We start from the raw sequence: 24424 nt of genomic DNA on the forward strand, positions 1-24424 counted from the left end.
GGCCCATCATATGTAAGTCCGCTTTTCTTTTTTTTCTTCTCGAGGGGCGTCCAGCAGGGATAAGACTTAAGAGATATTCGATCTTATTTAATGTGTACATACTTTTATAAATGGATAATTAGTATGGGTTGATTTCAACGTATGTACATGTTGTGACAGGCAGGTATCAAATTATCTTTTATAAACAAATTCACGCGTCCGACATTAACGGACCATTTGTGTTCTGGTAATTCTCCTGGTTTAGAGGAATTTTGTCGAGGTTTTTATCCTTTTTCTTTTCCTTACTTAAGTATTGATTACTTTTAAAATTGCCTTCATTTGATCGCACGGATAGCTAGACTATTTCAGACTATAAAAGACCTAACCTTTCACCTTTAAACGATTTAAAAGTGAATTTTTTCCGCCCCATTTCTTTTCCACGACTAGCTAACGACTTTCTGTATCAGTGAACAGAAACTCGTTGACGCGCCAAAGGTCATTACGTGCGCTTCAAATACTGCCGATATACCAGGTTCGTTGCGTCCATTCTCTGTCTGACGACTGTCCACACGTCCGTTTAATTTGATACATGTCCAAGCATAATCCGTCAACACGTCCATGTTATTTCTGACATCTGTCCACACGTCCACCCACTGTGTGACGTCTGTCGCATCTGCATTCTCTGTATGACGTCTGTCCATACGTCCATTCTGTCCACAAGTCCATTCTGTTCACAAATCCTTTCTGTACACAAATCCATGTCTCTGTATCCTCATTTCCTTATTCTGTGTGATGTGTGTCCACACGTCCATTTTCTGTCTGACGTGTGTCCACACGTCTATTCTCTGTATGACATGTGTCCATACGTCCATTCACTGTGTGATGTCTGTCTACAGGTCCATTCTCTTTATGCGTCTGTCCACATGTCTATATTCTGTGTGACGTCTGCCACACGTCTATTCTCTGAAGGACGTCTGTCCAAACGTCCATTTTCTGTATGACGTCTGTCCACACGTCTATTCTCTGTATGGCGTCTGTCTACCATTCCATTCTCTTTATGAGGTCTGTCCTCATGTTTATATTCTTTTTGACGTCTGCCCACACGTCCACTCTCTGTATTACGTCTGTCCACACATCCATTCACTATATGACGTCTGTCGACACGTCTATTCTCTGTATGACGTCTGTTCACACGTCAATTCTCTGTATGATGTCTTTCCACACGTCTATTTTCTGCAGGAGGTCTGTCCACACGTCCATTCTCTGCATGACGTCTGTCCACAAGAGCATTCTCTGTATGGCGTCTGTCCACACGTCCATTCTCTGTATGACGTCTGTCTACAGGTTCATACTCTTTATGACGTCTGTCCTCATGTCTATATTCTGTGTTTTACGTCTGCCCACACGTCCATTCACTATATGACGTCTGTCGACACGTCTATTCTCTGTATGACGTCTGTTCACACGTCAATTCTCTGTATGACGTCTTTCCACACGTCTATTCTCTGCAGGAGGTCTGTCCACACGTCCATTCTCTGCATGACGTCTGTCCACACGTCCATTCTCTGTGTGACGTCTGCCCACACGTCCATTCTTTGTATGACGTCTGTCCACACATCCATTCACTATATGACGTCTGTCGACACGTCCATTCTCTGTCAGATAGTTTCTCCTATGTAATTATTTCACTACTATTACTCTGGTTTTTTATTTTGCTAATATTTTCTTCATTATATTGTGTTTCGTTAATATAGTTTCTGAGTAATTGTGGTTGCAAAATGTCTTTTTTTTTGCTAACACCAAATGAAGTGATATAACTACAATTTTTAATTTTTTCATTTTCATTTTCACATCTATATTTATTCACATGGAAACCAGAAAAGAGAAACTGACGACCACGGAGCCTATGCACTAGTACACTGTATGTAATAATTATTTTTTATTTATATTTATATATTTAATTTACTTTATATTTTTAAAAAAATTATTTCCTATATTGCGCAATCAACAATAAAAGAAGACATATATGCATTTATGTTATATAGCCTATTCCTACATTATGATTGTCATATTTACTACCTTACTCGATCTATCTTACAGCATAACAGGTCCAGTTCGAGCCAGTACGTAACAACAATATTTATGTGGGAAGGGAGGTAACTCTTTCAAACGATAAAAAAATCTTACAAAAATAGCGTTTTATGAAAATTAATTAATCATGTAGCAATTTTCATATTGCTGTTAATGTGCAAATATGTACATATCAAGTGGTTAAGTATTAAAATTGTTTAATGTTCTGAAAAGCAAAGGTTTCATGAAGCACCAACTAGACAAAACTTTATATATATAAAGCTCTATTTGGCTCAAAGTTTCTTCATTTAGAAAACGAATGCACTTAAACCCCCTTATCCATTTCTACAAATGACATTCACGTTCTGTCATGCATGACCGAAGTCTGGGAAATTCCCCTAAGATTCCAACGTACTATCTACATTCAAGTGTAGATATGCACGCATTATTAAAGGGAGCTGTTCGGTAGATTTTCTCATGACATTTTGACTAGCAGCGTTTCTCACAAAGACATCTTGCCAAGGCAGGATCTATGTATCTTTACATATTTAGGGGTTCGTTCTCGTGCTCCAGAATGCCAGGACTCGAGGAAATGAGCCGGAGAGTTCGCTTGTCGGCATGTCAGCACCGACGTCTGTTTGTTAGGCCCCTGATGCACACCATTTGGTCGACCTATTACTTGGGTTAAATGAGGCAAATCCACAACTTGAGCGCTCACACGACCAAGACTTACACAGTATATATAATAATAACTGCTAACAAATGAATGGAATCGACACTGTTTTAGGTTCGCTTCCATTGCGAGAGGAACAATGATCTTATACTAGCAGTCAACACCACCAAGCTCTAGGATATGGGTCATAAACTTCAAGAAAAAAATATCATAAAACAAACACTTTTCACCGGAAGTGCTGGTAAACGTGGCAAACCCTAACCCGAACACGGGAGAGGTCGCGATTCCGTTACGTTGACAGCATTTCATGTCTCCCCGGCATATCAAGTGACAAGTTTATTGTAAAGAAAAGGTCTGAAATTTTATATGATTGCACAATAAGAATGGAGGAATTAATTTGTTCCAGAAGTTTAGAGAAACGTCAAAGACATGAACGTCTAGACATAGACAGCACGCTGGTTTGGTTTGAGGAGAAGTAGCGATCATTTCCGGTACACAGGCACGCTACAATGTACGAATTGCTACTTAAGGTACCAACACAAATGTATCATCTCTCTCCTTCTCTCTTTTTAAATTTCACTGGCGCCTATTTTTTTTATATGATCTGAAATGCCCGGCCGATACTATTCAACACATGGACTTATATTTCATTTGATGCTGAATGCAATTATTGTACACGACATATTTTAACAATATTTTCAAAAGATGTGTTTGAAAAGATAAGAGAAATGTTTGGCTTTTATTTGTATTCTTTCCAAACGCATATCAATATAGCTTATTGTCAGCGTTTTGCAATTGAAAAAGGGTATTTATGCTCATACAATGCATGTCAGTATGTTTCATGCGTTTAAGTTTTCTTCTACAAAATGACAAAGTTTAATTAAATCGCCTTTCCATTCATGTAAAAACAACACGTCCAAGATCAGGTTCCGTCCACAAAACTACAATTTGAAAAACAACCGAGTATTATAGAAACATCCGTCCACAAGATAACAACATACCATCTGGTCAAGGTTCGTCTACACTATAACGAAGTCGTACATTTGTAACTACAACCCAGCAAAGCATTATAAGATTAAAACAATTGTGAATTAACAGAGGAGAAATGAAAATTTCCCTTTTATTTAACGCAACCACAGTTGTTCGTTTCTAATATAAGTATAAGTATAATACTGGGTTAAGGTCTATAACTCGGCCAGCCATATAACACTACCCAATTTCAGAAAAAGTATGATTATTAACCAACCGTATAGGATATAATAATAGGAATACTCTCAATCGACAGCCAGATAATTTATCTTTAATTTGGTATATGATACAATATATATCATGCCGTATAAATGTCACTAGGTATCCAGAAACATCGGAAAACAGCCAGATTTCAACTGGTCGGACACTGTGGTGTCCTCCGATAAACACGCCAGGGCTCTAATGGGTAGCTCAAAAACCACTGCATGTCAACACTTCAGCGTCATAAGAATGAAAGTTTGGTAGAAACCAAACTTACCGGTTAGTAAATCCTTGGATAAATACCATCCATTTGCCTAACGTAGCCCTTTGAAATTTCCGATTGAAAAAATTTATGTCTCTAGCCGCCATGTAAGTATGTGTGCAGTAGATTTGTTTTGTCGGCGTTGATTGGCTCTCGAAAATTAATTGACCAATCAACGCCGAGAAAACAAATGTACTACACACATATCAACATGACGGCTAGAGACACACATTTTTTCAATCGGAAATTTCAAAATGCTGTATTGAGCAAATGGATGGTATATAGATAAACACTAACATACCGGTAAGTTTGTTTTTTACCAAACTTTAATTCCTATGAAGCTGAAATGTTGACATGCAGTGGTTTTTGAACTACCCATTAGAGCCCTGGCGTGTTTATCGGAGGACACCACAGTGTCCGACCAGTTGAAATCTGGCTGTTTTCCCATGTTTCTGGACACCTAGTGACATTTATACGGTATGATATATATTGTATTAAACAATAAGTAAATTACGCAACCATCTAGGTCTGAAATGGCCCCGAGTTAGACCTTGGTAAGACCCGACGCAACCAAGGTCGGCACCCAGTGACGAGTCGCCGCTCTATGGTCTTCGAGGGTTTCCGACGATGCAAGGCAACTTGTTCAATACCGTTGTCTTATACTTCTAATATGTTAATGCAAATGTCGTATTTGTATTTGACATTTAAATTTTTCGGCCCGGTATCATTTCATTCCCCAAAATAAATTATAGGCCCATATTTTTGCGCAAAGTACCAGTGTCTGTTCATATACAACACATTGTATGTGTGTGAGTGTGTATGTGTCCGTGAAGGTGATGGAACACGTATTTGTCATTTGGTATGAGTTAGAAATAGTTAAAGGTGTCATGATTTATCTTCTCAATCGAGTACCTTGGTCTATTACATCTATATTTTTCACTATAATTGTCCGATGTCTGGCAGATAGTAATTCGTTAATTAATTTTTAGACATTATCTGTGAAGGAAATGACAGTTTCGAAAACGGCGAATGTGTGAAGGTGCGCTGTCAACTAACTGTCCGGTCTGTCACCAACTCTGGCGGGAATTGTCAATGGCGACAACGCAAAGAATAACAAGCTACGTTGACACTAAGGTCTCGTGATATGACGTGTAAAAACTATTAAGATGTAATTAGTACCTATAAATACATTATCATAGTTTATGATATTATGAAGATATGTTACTACAATGTATATATCATATTGTCTCCCTCTGCATTCTTAAGTAATATTTAAGAAATATTTCACTTCGCTTTTAACACTGATAAATAATCGACTAATATTGCTTGTAGAATTAATAAAAAAAAGACTCTGTCACTATGTTTGTTTCATTTATTTCATATTTATAAGTCATATGTGTTTTTAAAAATGGTTTTATCGCATTAGAAAGTATGGGTTTGGTTAGATATTTAATATAAGCTGCTGTCTGTTAGCAGGATTCGGACTTGGGATCTAGAGTTGATGGACCAGGTGAAGAGTGTCGGTCGTATTCGCCACTTTCACGCCTTATTGGTCGAGAAACATGGATTTATAATAGCATTGTTTTCACAAGTTGAGATAGGGAATCGTAAAATTTATTTACTCCAATAAATTAAACTGCTCATTTTTACATTATTCAGTAATATCGATTCAGGTATTTCGATTAGCGTTTATCTTGGATCGGTTCGACTGGATATTTTCTATACGAAGGGACGTAACTCTAACTTGATGTTTGACGCTTTCAATATATATGATTTAAAAAAATCTATTTTGGCATTGCTAATCTTTTTGTTAATTTATATTCAAGTCCTGATAGTGCATGGGTCAAACAGTTAAGCATTGGGGTTGAATTAAAGGTCACGATGGCGACAGTTTTACGAAAACATCAAATTGATACACCTGGAAAAAAGATGGTCCTGTCTATCTATTTCATGACAAGTACAACTGGAATGATAAACATGACTGTTGGACTTTCTGTCACCTGTAATTCTCTTAATTCAAATAAATTATGGAAATTCATGTCAATCTTGTGACAGTTTACAAGTCGACGACGACACAGAGGAAAACAGACCTGAAAATATGTAAGATGTCAGTCACCAAACTGATTAATAAAATAGAATTAGTTTTAATGTTTTAATTCTAAGATTGACATATTTATAATTAAGAAATATTTGATGGCGGGCACAGAATGGAGTATAATGCAAGATGGTGTTAAATTTGAAAACAAAATGAACGGTTATTTGTTGTACTTTTACAGAGTGAATATGAATATGATGAATAGGAAAAAAAACCCATAAAAATAACAATGGTAATGTTATTTCAGGAATCGCCACACGAGATATCGTTAGAACTGTCTGAAGAAAATCATCATTTTGTATTTTCTTCTTATTCTGAAATTGGTTTTGACACTGCTGATCGTTCTGCTAAATATTTATTCTTTTCGGTGAAATGCTTATATTTGGATACACATTGTATTACGCCTCCCCAGAAACTTAAAGCATTTTTTTCAAATGCAAATTGAAAGCGGAAATAAAAGCGGTGGAGCGCTCCGAAACATGTTTTAAATCATTTAAAGAAGCTTTTATATTGCAATAATACATATCTCAACTAGACTTAATGATATCTAAACAGTGTTTGAATCTTTATAATTCAATTAGGATTTTTATTAATAATTAAATATGAATAATGACGACGCATATTTCAATCATGAAACGCACAAATTAGATAATACGACATTTCTTAATTATGAAGATAACTAAGACAATGCGGTGTATACGCATAAATCCATTAGGCAAATTTCAGTTAAAGTTTTCATGCTCATTTAGATTTTATGTTTTAATAATTATAACATCCCTGAGAAAGCATTATCTGCTATTAAATGTACATTATAATTATCTGTTTTTTTCTTCAGTTTTAGTCATAAGAGATATATACCATACTGTTCTCAAAATTTCAAAATATATTTAAATCTAATTAGATGCCATTAGAATTTTCATTAAGCTACACATCTGCGTTTTTTTCTACAACATAAGCGACAATGTTGGCACCTATTACACAGGGAAACAATGGCGAAACATATGTCAGTATATGCAAAAATGGAAAGAGCCGTCAAATGCGAGCTCCTTAAGCATAAATCATATCTGTCATTTCCTCGATGGTTAAAGGCGAAATCCTCGACTGTATCCCAATTTGGAGCCTTATTCAAAGAAAAGGCAGGATGATATATACACCGTGACTTCGCCGGTACATCCTAGCGACACATATGGTTTGGCGCGATGACTTACGAGCGAATTTTTGACAGCAGACGACAGGCAGATTGATGGCTGACTGTATACCTACTACGATCCCCAGTCCTAAATGTCATTTTTCTAAGCAATAAAGAGAAATTTATAACAATAATTTAGTAATTACCGGTTACTTCCTTGAATCTAAAGTATAATGAGATTTTGACGGCCCCGTCCAAGCGTCGTGGGGTGTGTTCCTCGACGAAATTTGCTACCTGTTGTGCACAATGTGTTTTTATCATTATCTTTCCCTCCAATTTGATGGGTAAATATTGGTTCGTGCAGAAAATAGATATTTTGCATTAAAATGACATTTCTAGTCGTAATTTACATATATTATCGCTGATTATTGGACCAAGACACCACTCTGTTCCCTGGAATCTTTGATTTTTTATGACAAGCAGTCTGTCGACGTCACGAGCTTTACACGTGAAGAAATTCGCCGTCTGCAACATCTTTCAACGATATATCATTTAAATAATTTCCTCGTTTTTGAAAGTCTGTGAAATCGGAAAGTCTTATATTTTTATATATAAAAAGCACTTGTAAATTGTATGATAAGTAAATATATAATGTACATGTAAGTATAAAAATAAATAAATGTAATGAATTAATGTTATTTAAGAGAATATTATTAGTAACGAATAAAGATAATTTCACTCTTTTGATTATAAGTAGATAAATGAATAAGCAAGTGTCAAAGCTATATATATTTGTGTTATGAGCGACGCTTTTTTAAGATACATGTACAGTTGTTTTTACATTATTTAAGATGTGTCATAATATTTTGTTTATAAAGACACATGCGTTATAATAGGAAATTATTATTTTGACAGAAAACACGAACAGTTAATGTATATACATGTAAATCATTTTTCTTGGCAAAACACATCACAGTTATTAATTGTTTAGTTTGCATTTGACGCTTGTTGTTTTAAAATAAAATACTTATTAAAGCTTCGTATGTAGCTATTCATATTAAACTTAAAACTAGTACATTATGTACAATTTTCTTCCAAACTGGTTTGTCATTTTTCCAATCTAAATGACAGCCATCGATATGACACGTCTTAAAATGATTTAATTTAAGTATACATGAGTAACAATGCATACTAAATTGATTGACTCATAGATTAATCATATGCATATCTATCGTCGGAAGGTGACATTAATTAATTTTGATTTATTTATCTATTGCTGTTTTCTTCTTTAAACGGAAACAAGATCTATAACCTTTTTGTTCTTAGATATAAAAAAACAAAAACTTGATATCTCAAAACTGCTTCAATAAACGCCATGGCATAGTAATCATCATGCTAAGTTGATCAACGCTCGCTTTCTAAAACACATGTTTAGAAAACTTGATCTGTGAACATCACCATTTAATTCCAGCTAAAAATACCAAGAATGCTGATGAATATTCAAATTTGTTGCTGATGAATATTTATTTCACTGACATTTTATTATTTGACAGACAGTGATAAATATTTTATTAATGAATGGCGTTGGGAAATACGTATAGTATACATATATTCATGACTAAATTACTATATAACATGAGTAATTCCAAAACTGTTATATTCAAATTTCTATCAACTTACTGAATTATATGAATACTGAATATAAGTAGTTCCGTAAATGTAATCAGGTGTTTTCGCTCATGGCACGCTGTGTGGGACGTTTTTTTTTCCGTAAACGTATTTTTTCTGGTTATTTTATGATTGGAGTAAGGTTTGAGTTTTTCAATAATACTTAAATTTTCCAAGTAACTCCACGTATATTCGGAATTATCTCAAACCATAGTTTTCAATATCTTTTTCCTTTTAGAGAATACACATTCAATTATTCTTACCATTTTAAAATTATTTCAGTGGAATATGAGAATGAATTAGATGGGCTTTGAGGTATCTCTTTTGTCAAGATATTTCACATACAGTTCGTTCCGACTGTTCGGCTAGACATATGTAGGAAGAAACAATATCTGGCGTAACAAAACGCATAAATACAAAAAATGTATCTGTAATCGTCTTAGATATCACTTAGACTTTTATCTTTCGATGTTGTAACATCGCACACATTTGGTCGCACAGTTTTTGGTACATTGCTGTAGTATATTTTGAGGTTTCATCATGCGCCCGAGTTAAAATAAGGAATCTGGAAGAACCATATTGTTCATCACCATCGTCGTCGATCATCATCATCATCGTCGTGGTCGTCGTCGCCGTCGTCCTCATCGCCGCCACCGCCATCGTCGTCATCATCATTAGAATAAGAAGTATGATTAGGAGGAGGAGGTTCAGTTTGTTACCACAAAAACGGTTGGTATCAACTGGTTGGCATTTATCAAAATTTGCAGGGCCATCAGTACAATGCAATGTACCTGAAGTAAACGAAAACGCGCCTATTTTCCACCTAGTTACCTCCCTTGCGATCGGGAGCGTCATCTAGCGAAGAACAGATAAATTGGAGTTACATTGAGTAATTATTTTTTACATAAGATTGTATGCTATATCAGAAAACTAAGGATTTAAATAATTTTAGTTTTCTGGACATACGTTTGTTTCTCAATTAGGATTTTAAAAGTGATAGACCAACGACGTTACCCTGGCTCATCCACATCTTATGAATTAAGCCTAACATAAAATGACCTTACTAAATCTTAGCGAAAGCGTTTCATTATAAGTTAAAGAAAATATATATGTTACATGTAATGGCGACTTTGAAATAGCGTTACAGGCTTACTTCTGATTGTATGTGACATTTAGTTATGCATAAGAACCAATCTGGTTAATTACTTTTTGTTATGACAATTTGTTTTGTTGAATTATTTTAATGCTGTGAATATTAATTTTAAAATACATAGGCAAAAATTAAACACGCATGAAAAACAAAATAGAAATTAAACTAATACAAGATGGTTCCATTTATTCGATGAACTATTTATGGTGTTTTTACCTTGGTGTTATGAAAGGAGATGTCATTAAACATGCTATATTGTCGCATGATAAAAGAATCGTATCTGACAGTGGTAAATTAATCAGACAAGAGAGCTGCTCCGTAAACATATTCCAGATAATCATCAACTAGTTTCATATATCATACGATAACTTAGAGGCTATATATCCCGTTTAAACTTTTACGTTGGTTAAAACACTCATGTATGCCGCCATTACAGGACATTAGTGTTTTCATTTTAGAGCCTTCCAAATATAAAACCAAGGACAATTTTCCACAACTATTACGACGGGAAAACAATATTATGACGAAACATTAAAATAAAAAACAAATTTTGGAGTCAGAAGAAATATAAAGTATATCCTAATGCCTTAGATTATATAGTAACTAACTCGACCCTGCCTACGGTTAACAGTTTAGCTTTGCCAAATGTAACATTTTAATTTTCGTATTCGCGTCCGTCCGCCGTTTGGGAGGGCACTAAAGTACGGAAAAGCATCCATAAGGGGACTACTAAAGTGAGGAATGGGTCCAAAATTAATCACGGTAAAAATAAAACGTCCTGCCGTGTCAGCATCAAACAATCCAAGGAATATTCGTTGAACTTAAGTTCCATAAAACTAGGTAATTTTCTTTTATGAGAGTGAAGTTCAACTTTTGATGGTCGCTAAGGGACAATCTAGCCAGTTTATTGCCGAAGTCTACAATATCTACACAAGGGGGTTGTAACTACCTTAAGCATCCAAATTCTGCACTAAGTCGAATAGCAATGCTTTAAAAATAGAAAATAGTCCGAAAAGCCCAACACATACATTTCTCCCTAATCCTCGGGTAAACCATGAGAATTTGTCCACGAAAAGCAAAAAAAGCAATTTAAGTTGCTCTTGTAAACCACCCCTGCAAGAATGTAAGTTCCAGCGAATCACATTACAAAATAACCTTTCGCGTGAAGCCATGAATTGTCCAGTAATGTTCGCGAGTCTTGTATTCCTTACAATATGTGTTGATCCTTCCAACACAAACCCACAACTTCCCCAACCCTTTATTCGTATGGGATCTTAACACGATAAAACGTAATAATGAGTAGAATGCATGTTTTATAATTTTGGTACAACTAGATCTATAAGCCAAATGTCCAACTATTACACCCGCTAGCCCTTCTTTGAGACCACGGAAACCAAATGTTCCTCCATTTTGTTTTATAGATACAGTGTAACCGTTATTGAATTATGTGTCAAGTCATAGACATGCATATGTTACAAGCTATAGACGAGTTATTGGTTATTTAAAAAACCTGCGTATAGTGACCTGATTACTGTGGCAACCAAACATTCGGCACAAATAACCTGCATGCATGCACATCTACACATGGCCCCAAACATTACTGCCAAAATCATTGAAATTGATCCACTAGTTTAGGAGGATTTGGCCAGCGAGGACAGATGGTAATATCCAGTAAGCAAACCGCTCAAAGCTGCTTCGAAGAAAAAAAATCTGAAAAATATTGGAAGTTTGATAGTCACACGCTTAAACCTATGAAATTTGAAAGCCTTTACCTTTTTCCATTTCGCCAGTAGCTTTCTCTGTCCATATTCATAAACAATGTCACATTTTTACTTCTGCTGGAAAGAGAAAATGCTTTAGTTTTGGGTTTCCTATTTTCAATTTTTTTATTTTCAAACCTATCAATATTTATCTGTATGTACGTGTTACGTGTGTTTTCGAGTGATTCGTGTCTCCTTGTGATATCAGAAACTCCTACCTATGCTTTATTGTGATGTCTCACTGTCTTAACCACTCAGCCACCGTGGCCCCTGATAAGTAGCATATATACGGACAACTGTACTTATCTACTTACTCAATGAAGCGTCGGGGGGGATCACACTTCAAATAAAAATAGAATTTCAAAATGTCCGTAGAGAATTTTTAGATGTAGGTAAAAAAAAATTGACAGTCGATGACAATGTTTGATGTAATTAAAGGCCATGCAGGGGGCACCTTGGCATTGACACGATCGAATAAAGTTAATTAAAACCCTCCATATTCCATGCGCTCTCGTGCAGGTTGTTCCAGCGCTATTTCGATCGATCCCCAAAGTTCCTAAGCCGGAATTCTTCTTCAATCGTTAAATGTGATATGTGACCCAGTAGAAATTTCTAATGTAATCTTTAGTCGGTCTTTTCCCGGTAAAACATCTCTAAAGGGACGATTAATAAAATTCTCCAATTTTAAAGGTGGTTTCTGCGCCTGGTTCAGAAATTTTGGAGTCTAATGTAATTTCGCCCGGTATCTACCAAAAGAACTTGATTGGGTTACGAGGGTGTTCCGATCATCAGTGCTGATCCACAATGGAAAGGTCAAGAGGGCTGGTCACGTGATGTGCATGTGACGAATGGTAATTCCAGCAGACGACCCATGGGTACTCTCACCTTCATATCAGCAAATAGCTTTCAAAATAGATTTTTTCTTCCAGGATTCAATAGGAAAAATGGATTCGACGAAATAATCCTTAACCAAAAATGTATAATTGTCGAAATAAGGTGTTTAATTGTTTAGAGATTTAATAGTATTGGTATATATTTTTGGCTCGTTTGAACAACTCCTTTGGGGTTAGTCAAGGTTTTCCATCATTAGCCCCACTGTTATTTATACATTATTGTTTATTTCTTCTTTTAATAGACTTTTGATTCTGTGGATGTCTCTGTGTAACAATAGATTTATGACACTATATGATACATATATATGCATCGGTAGAACCAGAATAAAAAACAACTTTGATTGTAACCGTGAAAAGCTATTTCACTATTACCAAATATTTGACTTGTGTACTTTTGATATTATTCGGTAGTGGCTAAACATTTGGTTTTCAACTGTGGAAAAAGGGGAAAAAACCCGCAAAAAGTAGGGATATAATGGTGTCATTCTACTTACATTTGTTCGATATAAATGCGACCCCGCATAAAAAGCGAGTCTGGAATCGTGCATTTTCTCCTCTTTGAAACAGAATGTCTTCTTTCATTTCATTTCAGAACATTATCTGGTCAGATGTTTCAGACAATGATTTAACACCTGACAACGGCTTTTCTTCTTTTTTACGTCTCACTTGTCACTGCCACAGTTGTGGTATTGAGTTTTGTCCTCTTTCCAAGACACAACATAGGCCTAGTCTGTGTAAAAGGCTTAGGTGATAGTTTGCTAGTTGACCGTTCGGTGCCTTTGACAGTAGACTTCAGAGAGAAATCACCTTTACATCATTGTACATATTGGAGAGTGATTAATGTAGAAATTATATTCGGGGTTCGACAGCAACCTGGAAAACAACGACAGTACATTCACAACGTACATTTCGTGTTATACAGTATGAATACATGAAACGATGATCATTTTCTTAAACATTAAACACAAACGGATGAATCACTTTTATATGCGAGATAATTGGTATCGTTTAAAAGATGCTTAGAGGGAAATAACTCGCGCAAAGTAAATCCGTTGTTCAGGAACTTGCATTTTGTACCATAGACAGTCAATGACTCAAAGGAAAAATGCCGACCTACGATGCCTCAAAATGATTGCCACATTAAGGTTAAGGACTAATAGAAAAACATATCCATCCCTAAGCTTTTCCGATCACAGTCAATATTAAAATTTTGTAAAAATTGCTTTTTAATTAATATACAGAAAACAATCACATTCAATTGCAATTTCAAATAAGAATTTAATATACATCAATTTTAAAATATAAAAGTCTTTCGGTATAAAGTTTGTGTCTAAATAAAGATATAAAAAACAATTTTTGAACAAATGTATAGATATATACTAAAAACTTCTGATCCTTTTTTCACATTAAAATAACTCTTTGTAAAATAATAAAAAATAGGCATATTTAAATACATAGAATCATCAATTATAACTAATGTGCTATTTCAAATGATAAAACAATGAAAACTGTCCCAATGGAATCTTCACACTCAGACTTAAGGTTACGGAAATCAATTTCTATAAAAAAATAAAATTGAACTGAATGTGTTTCATATCCCAAATTCATATATCCTCTTCACTTCTCCCATTGAACCGAACTCAGAACCTACCCCAATCAAACCGAACCCCTGAACAATTCACATTAGTCTAGCCTCAGATTAACCCTATTAAAACAAGCCATTAAACTAACCCCATCAAACCCGACCCATTAAACTAACCTTGTCCGGTGTCCCTCTGCTCCCTCGAGCAAAGGCCCACCAAACTCTAAACCTACACTAACCTAACACCCTATAATAACCCTTCCCATCAACCCCATACCTAAACTAACCCCGTTTGACGTCACTCAGGTCATCCATTATACGTCGAAAATCAGCTAACCGGGGAAACGGCTCTATCGCCACCGAATTAGCCAATTCCTCCGTATTCTGAAATCACCGAGATCAGCCAAACCCTAACCTAAGAACCCCAACAACATAACGTTCGATCCTCCTATCCCCCTGATTGGACGAATTTAATGGGCATGTTTAATAGGGTTAATTTGTGGTTAGGTTAATGGGGATTACCCAAGGGTTACGTCGGACGGGGGCAGTTTCAGAGTTCGGTTAAATGGATGCAGTTAACGACGGCTATATAAAGTTGGCGTACGAACATGCTTGTTATATCTTAGGGGGGAAAATATGGAGGGAACCTTGTGACTTAATTAATTTACCGGGACAGTTTTCAAGTTTTAATGGAATGAAAAGTAGATAGCCTGCGATAGCCTGGTACACATTTACATAATGTGGGTTGATGTACAATGCAATCTTAGATTGAATGACTTGTCTTAAATAACTACATGCAAAACGTTAGTATATCGACAATTATTATACTGCAATGTTCAGAAGCTAAAATATTACACGATTCTTTATATACAAATTGATAATAAGGCGAGAAGAAAGTTGGCTTAAATATAACCCTAACACCAATATAGGGTGTAATTTCACTATAGAAGCCGGAATTTCAGTAACATCATAGAATTAAGAATTTGAGTGACCTCTTACATCATTAAAGTGTATATGTATAATTTCGATGATAAGCCTAAGCGGAATGCTCATAACATAAACCAGAATATCATCATACTCTTCAAAGTTAAAGCCAATACAAGGTATGAATTCGAAGGTGGGCCGAGACAAAGTTGTTCACAAAATGTTCATGCTAATTTGGGCATGTTTTAAAATCACCAAAATGGTTCAATGGTAGGCCGAGACGAAATGTTGAGACAGGAAAAGTTTACAGACAGAAGCAGGAGAGAAAGGTCTTCTGTTTTCCTGGTTTGTGGGTGCCATATGTTTCCAGAACAACTTCTTCCATCTTGATCACCTCCTTTTCGTCAGCATTCTTGGCATCTTTCTCATCGCCTTTCTCATCAACTTTCTCCTGCACGCCTGCCATTCCATCGCCTTGCTCTGTAGTGGCTTTCTCCATCTCGCTCAGGAGTTTAGCGCGTGCAACCTTCTCACCTTTACCTACAATAATTTGCAATTTAAACATACGAAATTAATCGTCAAATTATATCGGGGTTACGGAAAAACCCGAAATATGTGGATTGATCTTTTTTTCAAGCTCTGAATTTTTCGTTTTAGACGACAACGGCCACAATATTGACTCAGGAGCTCATTACTAATTCCCACGGCTCGCATACTTTATACGGACCAATAACCTGTGAATTTGAGACTAATTCATGTGATGATCACAAGGTTATATGTAGCCCCCTCGCAGAAAATAAAATGTAGACTGGGAATTAAAATGAAAATAAAACCATGAAACTTACGTTTTTCAGCAAGCTTCTGTTTGACAAGGCGAGTGAACTCGTCTGCAGCATAAATCTCAGGGAAGAGATAGCCCCTGTATATTCCAAGGAGTTTTGCACGTCTTGCATCGGCAGCTACTGAAATGGCGAAACAGGAAACAACTTTGAAATTAATTTTACTTAGGACTATTGTCATTGAAATTAGTTACTTTACTGTATTTGTTTTTTTATTTGTTGTTGATAATGGTCATCATCAATATCATAGATATCATAAATGAAAACACGATATATATATTTATAAACTTTTTCAGAAATAATAGTGGACATGGAATAGAACCTTGGCAAACACCTACCTTCCTTTTGTCAGTGCGAGTACGAGAAAGATATTCCGACAGGTGTCTGTTTTAGTATTAATTAAAACTTACATTTTGCCATTTCCTCGGGAAATTCCATTTCCAGGAATTTGGTCTTGGTGTCCGTCCAATCGATGGTCAAGTGAGACAGTCTTGGCCATGGCTGGATGTCTTCTGGCTGGAATTCCATACAGAAATCTGTAAAAAAAAATCACAATTTATCAGTTAATGAAAGCCATCAGAGGAATACCTCATATTGTTCATTAGAAAACAAACCAAAGAAAGCGATATTTTCAATGATTAAAAATAATGGCGATTTTGACCTTGAAATATTCAATATATATAGCCTACCGATGGTGGTTCCAGCTTTAGTGTATATGGCGTCAGCTTTGCTCTTGAGGCCTCGATTCTCTGGAAACACTAGTCGGGCATCATCCAAATATACTTCGTCCATATTCGATCTCTATAGAAAACAAAAAATAACTATTAGACACAATTTCACAATTAACATGTAAGCTTGTAAATTTACACTAACGTTCACATTAAGTCGTAAGTTCTGACTAGATTCAATCTGACTCAAACCTAAAGGTAATATTATCTTAGATTCAATTTGACTCAAACCTAAAGGTAATATTATCTTAGATTCAATCTGACTAAAATATAATATATCTAGATTCAATTGACTAAAACCTTAAGGTAATATTATTATAGATTCAATTTGACTTTAAACTAAGTAATTATCATTGAAACAATCTGACTAAAACCTATAGGTAATATTATCTATCAATCAAATTGACTGACAAACCTAAAGGTAATATTATCTAATTCAATTGACTAAAACCTAAAGGTAATATTATCTTAGATTCAATCTGACTCAAACCTAAAGGTAATATTATCTTAGATTCTATTGATCTAAATCGACTAAACCTAAGGTATATATCTTAATCATTGACTAACTAAGTATATTATCATAGATTCAATCTGACTAAAACCTAAAGGTAATATTATCATAGATTCAATCTGACTCAAACCTAAAGGTAATATTATCATAGATTCAATCTGACTCAAACCTAAAGGTAATATTATCATAGATTCAATCTGACTAAAACCTAAAGGTAATATTATCATAGATTCAATCTGACTCAAACCTAAAGGTAATATTATCATAGATTCAATCTGACTCAAACCTAAAGGTAATATTATCATAGATTCAATCTGACTAAAACCTAAAGGTAATATTATCATAGATTCAATCTGACTAAAACCTAAAGGTAATATTATCATAGATTCAATCTGACTCAAACCTAAAGGTAATATTATCTAAAGATTCATCATCTGACTAACTAAAGGTAATAATCTAGATAATCTGACTAAACCTAAAGGTAATATTATCATAGATTCAATCTGACTAAAACCTAAAGGTAATATTATCATAGATTCAATCTGACTAAAACCTAAAGGTAATATTATCATAGATTCAATCTGACTAAAACCTAAAGGTAATATTATCATAGATTCAATCTGACTAAAACCTAAAGGTAATATATCTAGTCATCTGACTAAACAATCTAAACTAAGGTAATATTATCATAGATTCAATCTGACTAAAACCTAAAGGTAATATTATCTAACATTCAATCTGACTAAAACCTAAAGGTAATATAATCATAGAATCAATCTGACTAAATCCTAAAGGTAATATTATCATAGATTCAATCTGACTGAAACCTAAAGGAAATATTATCTTACATTCAATCTGACTAAAACCTAAAGGTAATATAATCTGACTGAAACCTAAAGGAAATATTATCTTACATTCAATCTGACTAAAACCTAAAGGTAATATAATCATAGAATCAATCTGACTCAAACCCAAAGGTAATATTATCATAGATTCAATCTGACTAAAACCTACAGGTTTCACCTCGGGTGACAGTGATATCCTCGGGGTGACATCAGGCACTGTCACCCTCTAATGCAGGTAGTATTTATCTAAGATTCAATCTGACTCAAACCTAAAGGAAATATTATTTTACATTCAATCTGACTCAAACTTAAAGGTAATATAATCATAGATTCAATCTGACTCAAACCTTAAAGGTAATATTATCATAGATTCAATCTGACTCAAACCTTAAAGGTAATATTATCATAGATTCAATCTGACTAAAACTTGAAGGTAATATAATCATAGATACAGTCTTATAACAACGACTACATATCCTTATTACAACTCCGTTTCATAGATGATCTTACAGTCTCCCATTAGAGGTCACGTTCTGGTGACCCTTATGACTCCCTATACTTCAGTTCAAATGCATTTGTTTAGCATTGTAAATATTGAAATAACAATGCAAAGATTGAATGAACTAACATTGCAATCATTGAACTAACATAGCAAACACTGAACTAACATTGCAAACAGTAAACTAAAATTGAACTAACATTGCAAACATTGAACTAACATTGCAACCAGTCATTTAACATTGAAAAATACTGAACTTACATTGCAAACATGTAGTTAACATTACAAATATTGAATGAACTAACTTTGCAACCATTGAACGAACATTGTAATAATTCAATGAACTAACATTGCAACCATTGAACTAACATTGGAAACATTCAACTAACATTGGAAACATTAACAGATATGCGAAACATTGAACTAACAATGGAAACATTGGTTGAACTAAAATTGCAAACATTGAATAAACTCTCATTGGAAACATTGAGCGAACATCGGAAACATTGAACTAACATTGTAAACATTCAACTAACAATGAAACATTGAGCTAATATTGCAAACATTGAATGAACTAGCATTGCAAACATTGAACTAACATTGCAATCATTGAATAAACTAACATTGGAACCATTAAGCTAACATTGGAAACATTCAACTAACATTGGAAACATTAACAGATATGAGAAACATTGAAGTAACATTCGAAACATTGAATGAACTCTCATTGGAAATATTGAACGAACATTGCAAACATTGAACTATTATTGCAAACATTGAACTAACATTGCAAACATTGAACTAAAATTGCAAACAGTCAACTAACATTGGAAAAGTAAACTTGCATTGGAAACATTGAATTAATATTGGAAACATTGAAATAACATCGGAAACAATGAATAACATTGCAAACATTTAACTAACATTGCAAACATTCAACTAGCATTGCAAACAGTAAACTAACATTGGAAAGATTAAAATAACATTGCAAACATTCAACTAATATTGCAAACGATCAACCAACATTGCAAACATTCAACTTACATGGAACTAATATTTGAAACAGTAAACAAACATTTGAAACATTGAAATAACATTGTAAATATTGAACTAACATTGCAAACATTGAACTAACATTGTAAACATTGAACTAAGTAATATTGCAAACAGTCAAGTAATATCGGAAGAGACAACCAACATGACAAACATTTAACTAACATGGGAAACATTGAACTAACATTGCAAACATTTAACTAACATTGCAGACATTCAAATTGGAGAACTCTTTAGCAAAAACTATATGGAACATTGAGTGCATAATTTACACAAACACCTTCTGATCTATCCATAATTTGAATTTAGGCGATTCCCTTTTCCTTAATTTCTCTTTTACGCAGAACTATTGTCAACACTCGTGCGTGTTGGTCTCAATCACAAGGAAAGTGTTGTCATGTCATAATGCGTGTGCGTTAAGGAAATAGTAGCAAGGGAAGTAACTGTTAGTATGTGTAGGATACATCTTAATTATTAATTATAATGCACGGATAGTTGGATAGGCTTTTAATAGCAGTAAAATAAATAAATAAGAAAAAGAGAAAAAAAAATTATTGGCCTGAAGTGTAACTGCGTTAGGGAAGAAAATAATCGGACGAAGAATTGCACCTTGTTGAACTTCGAAAGAAACAAAATCCGTATGAAGTACCATATAGAGCATTCTTTGATGAGAAAGACGTACACGTGCTCCAGTTTAGATTTTGGTGCATGATACAACAAAGAATATATCTACACAAGGAAGTTTCACACATTACATAGTCCTTGTTTGGTATTAACCACATATAAATATTGGTAAGACAAGTATATAAGATTAGTAAAGATTAGTTGATTGTAGATACAGATGCAATAACAGCTGATCTTCACAGAATTCGCTTTGTAATAAGACTCTGATAAAATGTATAACAAACAGTCGTTTTTTTCCTATTGATAAACAATTAAGAGAATTTCATTTGAAATATTTGTATATCTTTCACAATCATTGACATGACATCTTCATAACTGAGACCAAACAATGTCATGATATAAATAAATAAATAAATAGGTAAATAAAAACTTGTATAATTAAATCCATCACTCCTTTGCGCCACCCCAAACATCGTCGAGGTCACGTTATGAGTTTATCAAAAATAGCAATAGGTGCATAACCTAACTTTTGTTACTGTTCAAGCTGCCTTATTGTCTTCCATTCAAAAACACCTATTTAACACGATTAATTATCAGTAAAATTCTGAAAACAGAATTGACTTTACCGAATTATTCTTTTTTTTCTCTCTCAAAAGAGGTATCCAACTCACGCAGCTTTTCCGCTCAGTATCGTTGTGAAGGAAGATGTGTTGACTATAATAGCAAGGGCAGATAACTCTAATATATTTCGCAATAAATTATCTATCCCTGTTATGTTTTTAGTTTTTGTGTGTCTTTTTTGTTTGTTTGTTTGTTTTTTGTTTTGTTTTTGTTATTAAATTAATAAATTATTTCTTATAAATAAATTAATATTGAGTAAATACTGTATTGTATTCAAGAATTTGAATACATATATGTAAATTTATTTGTTAATATTATCGAGATTTTCTTTACATGCATGGTTTTGTTTACCTCATTAATTAATGTACTACATGTAATCATAGATGTAGTTGCAGTGTAGTGTAGAACGAATATACGTACCCGGCCTACTATACCTTTCGGACGACACCATTATCTGTCTAAAAGTCTTTTGAGCTACAATATTGCAGCTACAGTGAAGTGTTGTAAAGCCGACCCTAAAACTACGAACGGGATTTATCACTTACGTGCAGTATAACGTCAACACTGATTGATTAGAAAATCGATCTTCATTATTCACTAAACGTGTACAATGATTAAAATATCGATCTTCATTCTTAACTCGATATCTAAATCATTGTATACGTTTGTATACAATGATTAAAATATCGATCTTCAATATTCACTAAACGTGTACAATGATTAAAATATCGATCTTCATTATTCACTAAACGTGTACAATGATTAAAATATCGAACTTCATTATTCACTAAACGTGTACAATGATTTAAATATCGATCTTCATTATTCACTAAACGTGTACAATGATTAAAATATCGATCTTCATTATTCACTAAACGTGTACAATGATTAAAATATCGATCTTCATTATTCACTAAACGTGTACAATGATTAAAATATCGATCTTCATTCTTAACTAAACGTATACAATGATTTAAATATCGATCTTCATTAATCACTAAACGTGTACAATGATTAAAATATCGATCTTCATTCATTCCCTGTGTTAGTGAATACTGATAAAAATATCGATCTGCATTAATTCCCTGTGTTAGTGAATACTGATAAAAATATCGATCTGCATTAATTCCCTGTGTTAGTGAATACTGATAAAAATATTCGATCTGCATTAATTCCCTGTGTTAGTGAATACTGATAAAAATATCGATCTGCATTAATTCCCTGTGTTAGTGAATACTGATAAAAATATCGATCTTCATTCATTCCCTGTGTTAGTGAATACTGATAAAAATAGTCGATACTGATAAAAATATCGATCTGCATTAATTCCCTGTGTTAGTGAATACTGATAAAAATATCGATCTTCATTCATTCCCTGTGTTAGTGAATACTGATAAAAATATCGATCTGCATTATTTACTGTGATAATTAAGTGCATGTGTACGTTGGTTTAAAAAAAAACAAAAACAAAAACGATCTCCATTCTGCATTTTGTATGAAATACAGAGCATACACTGGTTAAAATATCGATCTTCATTTTCACTGCGTTTATGAAGCACAGCGTCTTACATTAATTCATATATCGATCTATGTTAAAAATCACAAATAAATAATATTGGCTAACAAGGAAAATCACTGTAAATTAGAAAACCCTAAACTTACACAAACTTGGATAGATCATCCGAAACAATTAAAGTCAAACGTAATGGTCACCACTATTTTAAAACATGATGAAATCTATCAAAGTCGTAAACATGACATTAATTTTGTAACAAACAATTTAAGTTCTAAAAATGACATCCAAGAACTAAACATGATATCAAAGCTATAAACATGACATCAAAGTACTACATATGACATCAAATGACTTTAAGCATGACTTCAAAGCATTAAATCGACATTAAATAAGTAACAAGCAATTAAAGTTGCAATCAATTTACTAAGCATGGCCCCAACGTACTCAACATTGCATCAAACTTCTAAATGTGACATAAAGATTCTAAGCATGATATCAAAGGACATAACATGACATCAAAGTACTAAACATGACATCATAGGACTAAACATGACATCAATGGACTTCATATGACATAAAAAACTAAACTTGACATCAAAGTACTAAATACGACATCAAAGTACGAAACATGGCAACATAAGGTTAAACACGATACCACAGGACTAAGCATGATACATGTATCAAAGTACTAAACATTATATTAAGCATGTCATCAAATTACTAAACATGAACTCAAAGTAATAAACACGACATCAAAGTATTAAACATGACATTAAAGTACTAAGTACGACATCAAAGTACTAAGTACGACATCAAAGTACTAAAACATGACATCGATATACTAAACATGACACTACTCATCATCATAGGACATCATAGGACTAAACATGACATCATAGGACTTAACATGACATCATAGGACTAAACATGACATCATAGGACTTAACATGACATCATAGGACTAAGCATGACATTATAGGACTTAACATGACATCATAGGACTAAGCATGGACTAAGCATGATATAAAAGTACTAAATTTGACATCAAAGTAGTAAACATTGCATCAAAGGACTAAACAATACATGCTTATAACGACCAATTTCTAGTTTGTGTGGGCTTATTCCTAATTACAATGAATGTAGACTATGCATTTTTTTTAGTTTTGATACGATAAGATTGTATTCTGTAACTCAAACGCACCAATTATTTTACTTTAAATTACTATCTATTACTAATAATGCATATTATGAATTCCCAAGTTTCAACACCCATGACATGAGTTTATCAAGAAGGATATGAAGAGGGAAAACAACACAATAACATACGTAGAAACTAACATTTTCTTTTCGTAACTATTTTTTTCAGTTTTTATTCTTGAAATACCTATTCAACACGATTGATTTGTTCATGTAACTTACAAAAAAGAAATGTCCTTACCAAAGTATTTTTTTCTTTAAAAGAGGTATCCAACTCACGGAGCTGTTCCGCACAGTATCGTTGTGAAGGAAGATGTGTTGTTACGCTATAATGCGCGTGCGTTGGCTATATAATAGCAAGGGCAGATAACGCTAACATATTCCGCTCTGACTTATCTTTCCTTGATATTTTTCGTCTTTTTTCACTGGAATTTTTATTTGATTTTATTGATTGATTTTTTTTTTCATTTGAATTTTTATTTGTCTTGCTACATAAGTGAATTATTTCCTGTGATAAGGAAATAAATGAAAAAAAATAAATATTAATAAATAAATGATAAAATAATCTATAAACAT

The 24424-nt window shown here is 33.8% G+C and overlaps 2 protein-coding genes across 3 annotated transcripts; both read right to left on the reverse strand.

Annotated features, from left to right (window-relative positions):
• Positions 1 to 886: 886 nt before the first annotated feature.
• Positions 887 to 1601, reverse strand: LOC138319586 (leucine-rich repeat transmembrane protein CCDC168-like). The gene is made up of 2 exons (XM_069262736.1): positions 1444 to 1601; positions 887 to 1163 (listed from the first exon to the last, which is right to left on the reverse strand). Exons 1-2 carry the CDS (start codon positions 1599 to 1601, stop codon positions 887 to 889), a joined length of 435 nt encoding a protein of 144 aa, XP_069118837.1.
• A 12598-nt stretch (positions 1602 to 14199) lies between these two features.
• Positions 14200 to 24170, reverse strand: LOC138319994 (uncharacterized). Of its 2 annotated transcripts, none has more exons than XM_069263093.1 (5): positions 24090 to 24170; positions 16944 to 17055; positions 16665 to 16790; positions 16261 to 16377; positions 14200 to 15955 (listed from the first exon to the last, which is right to left on the reverse strand). In XM_069263093.1, exons 2-5 carry the CDS (start codon positions 17044 to 17046, stop codon positions 15720 to 15722), a joined length of 582 nt encoding a protein of 193 aa, XP_069119194.1. In that variant the 5' UTR covers positions 17047 to 17055; positions 24090 to 24170; the 3' UTR covers positions 14200 to 15719. The 2 variants fall into 2 exon arrangements, with proteins under 2 accessions (XP_069119194.1, XP_069119195.1); XM_069263094.1 differs by lacking the exon at positions 24090 to 24170 and adding an exon at positions 21141 to 21229.
• Between the last annotated feature and the right edge of the window lie 254 nt (positions 24171 to 24424).

Source organism: Argopecten irradians, chromosome 3 (assembly GCF_041381155.1).
Source record: "Argopecten irradians isolate NY chromosome 3, Ai_NY, whole genome shotgun sequence".
In the NCBI taxonomy this organism is placed as follows: domain Eukaryota; kingdom Metazoa; phylum Mollusca; class Bivalvia; order Pectinida; family Pectinidae; genus Argopecten; species Argopecten irradians.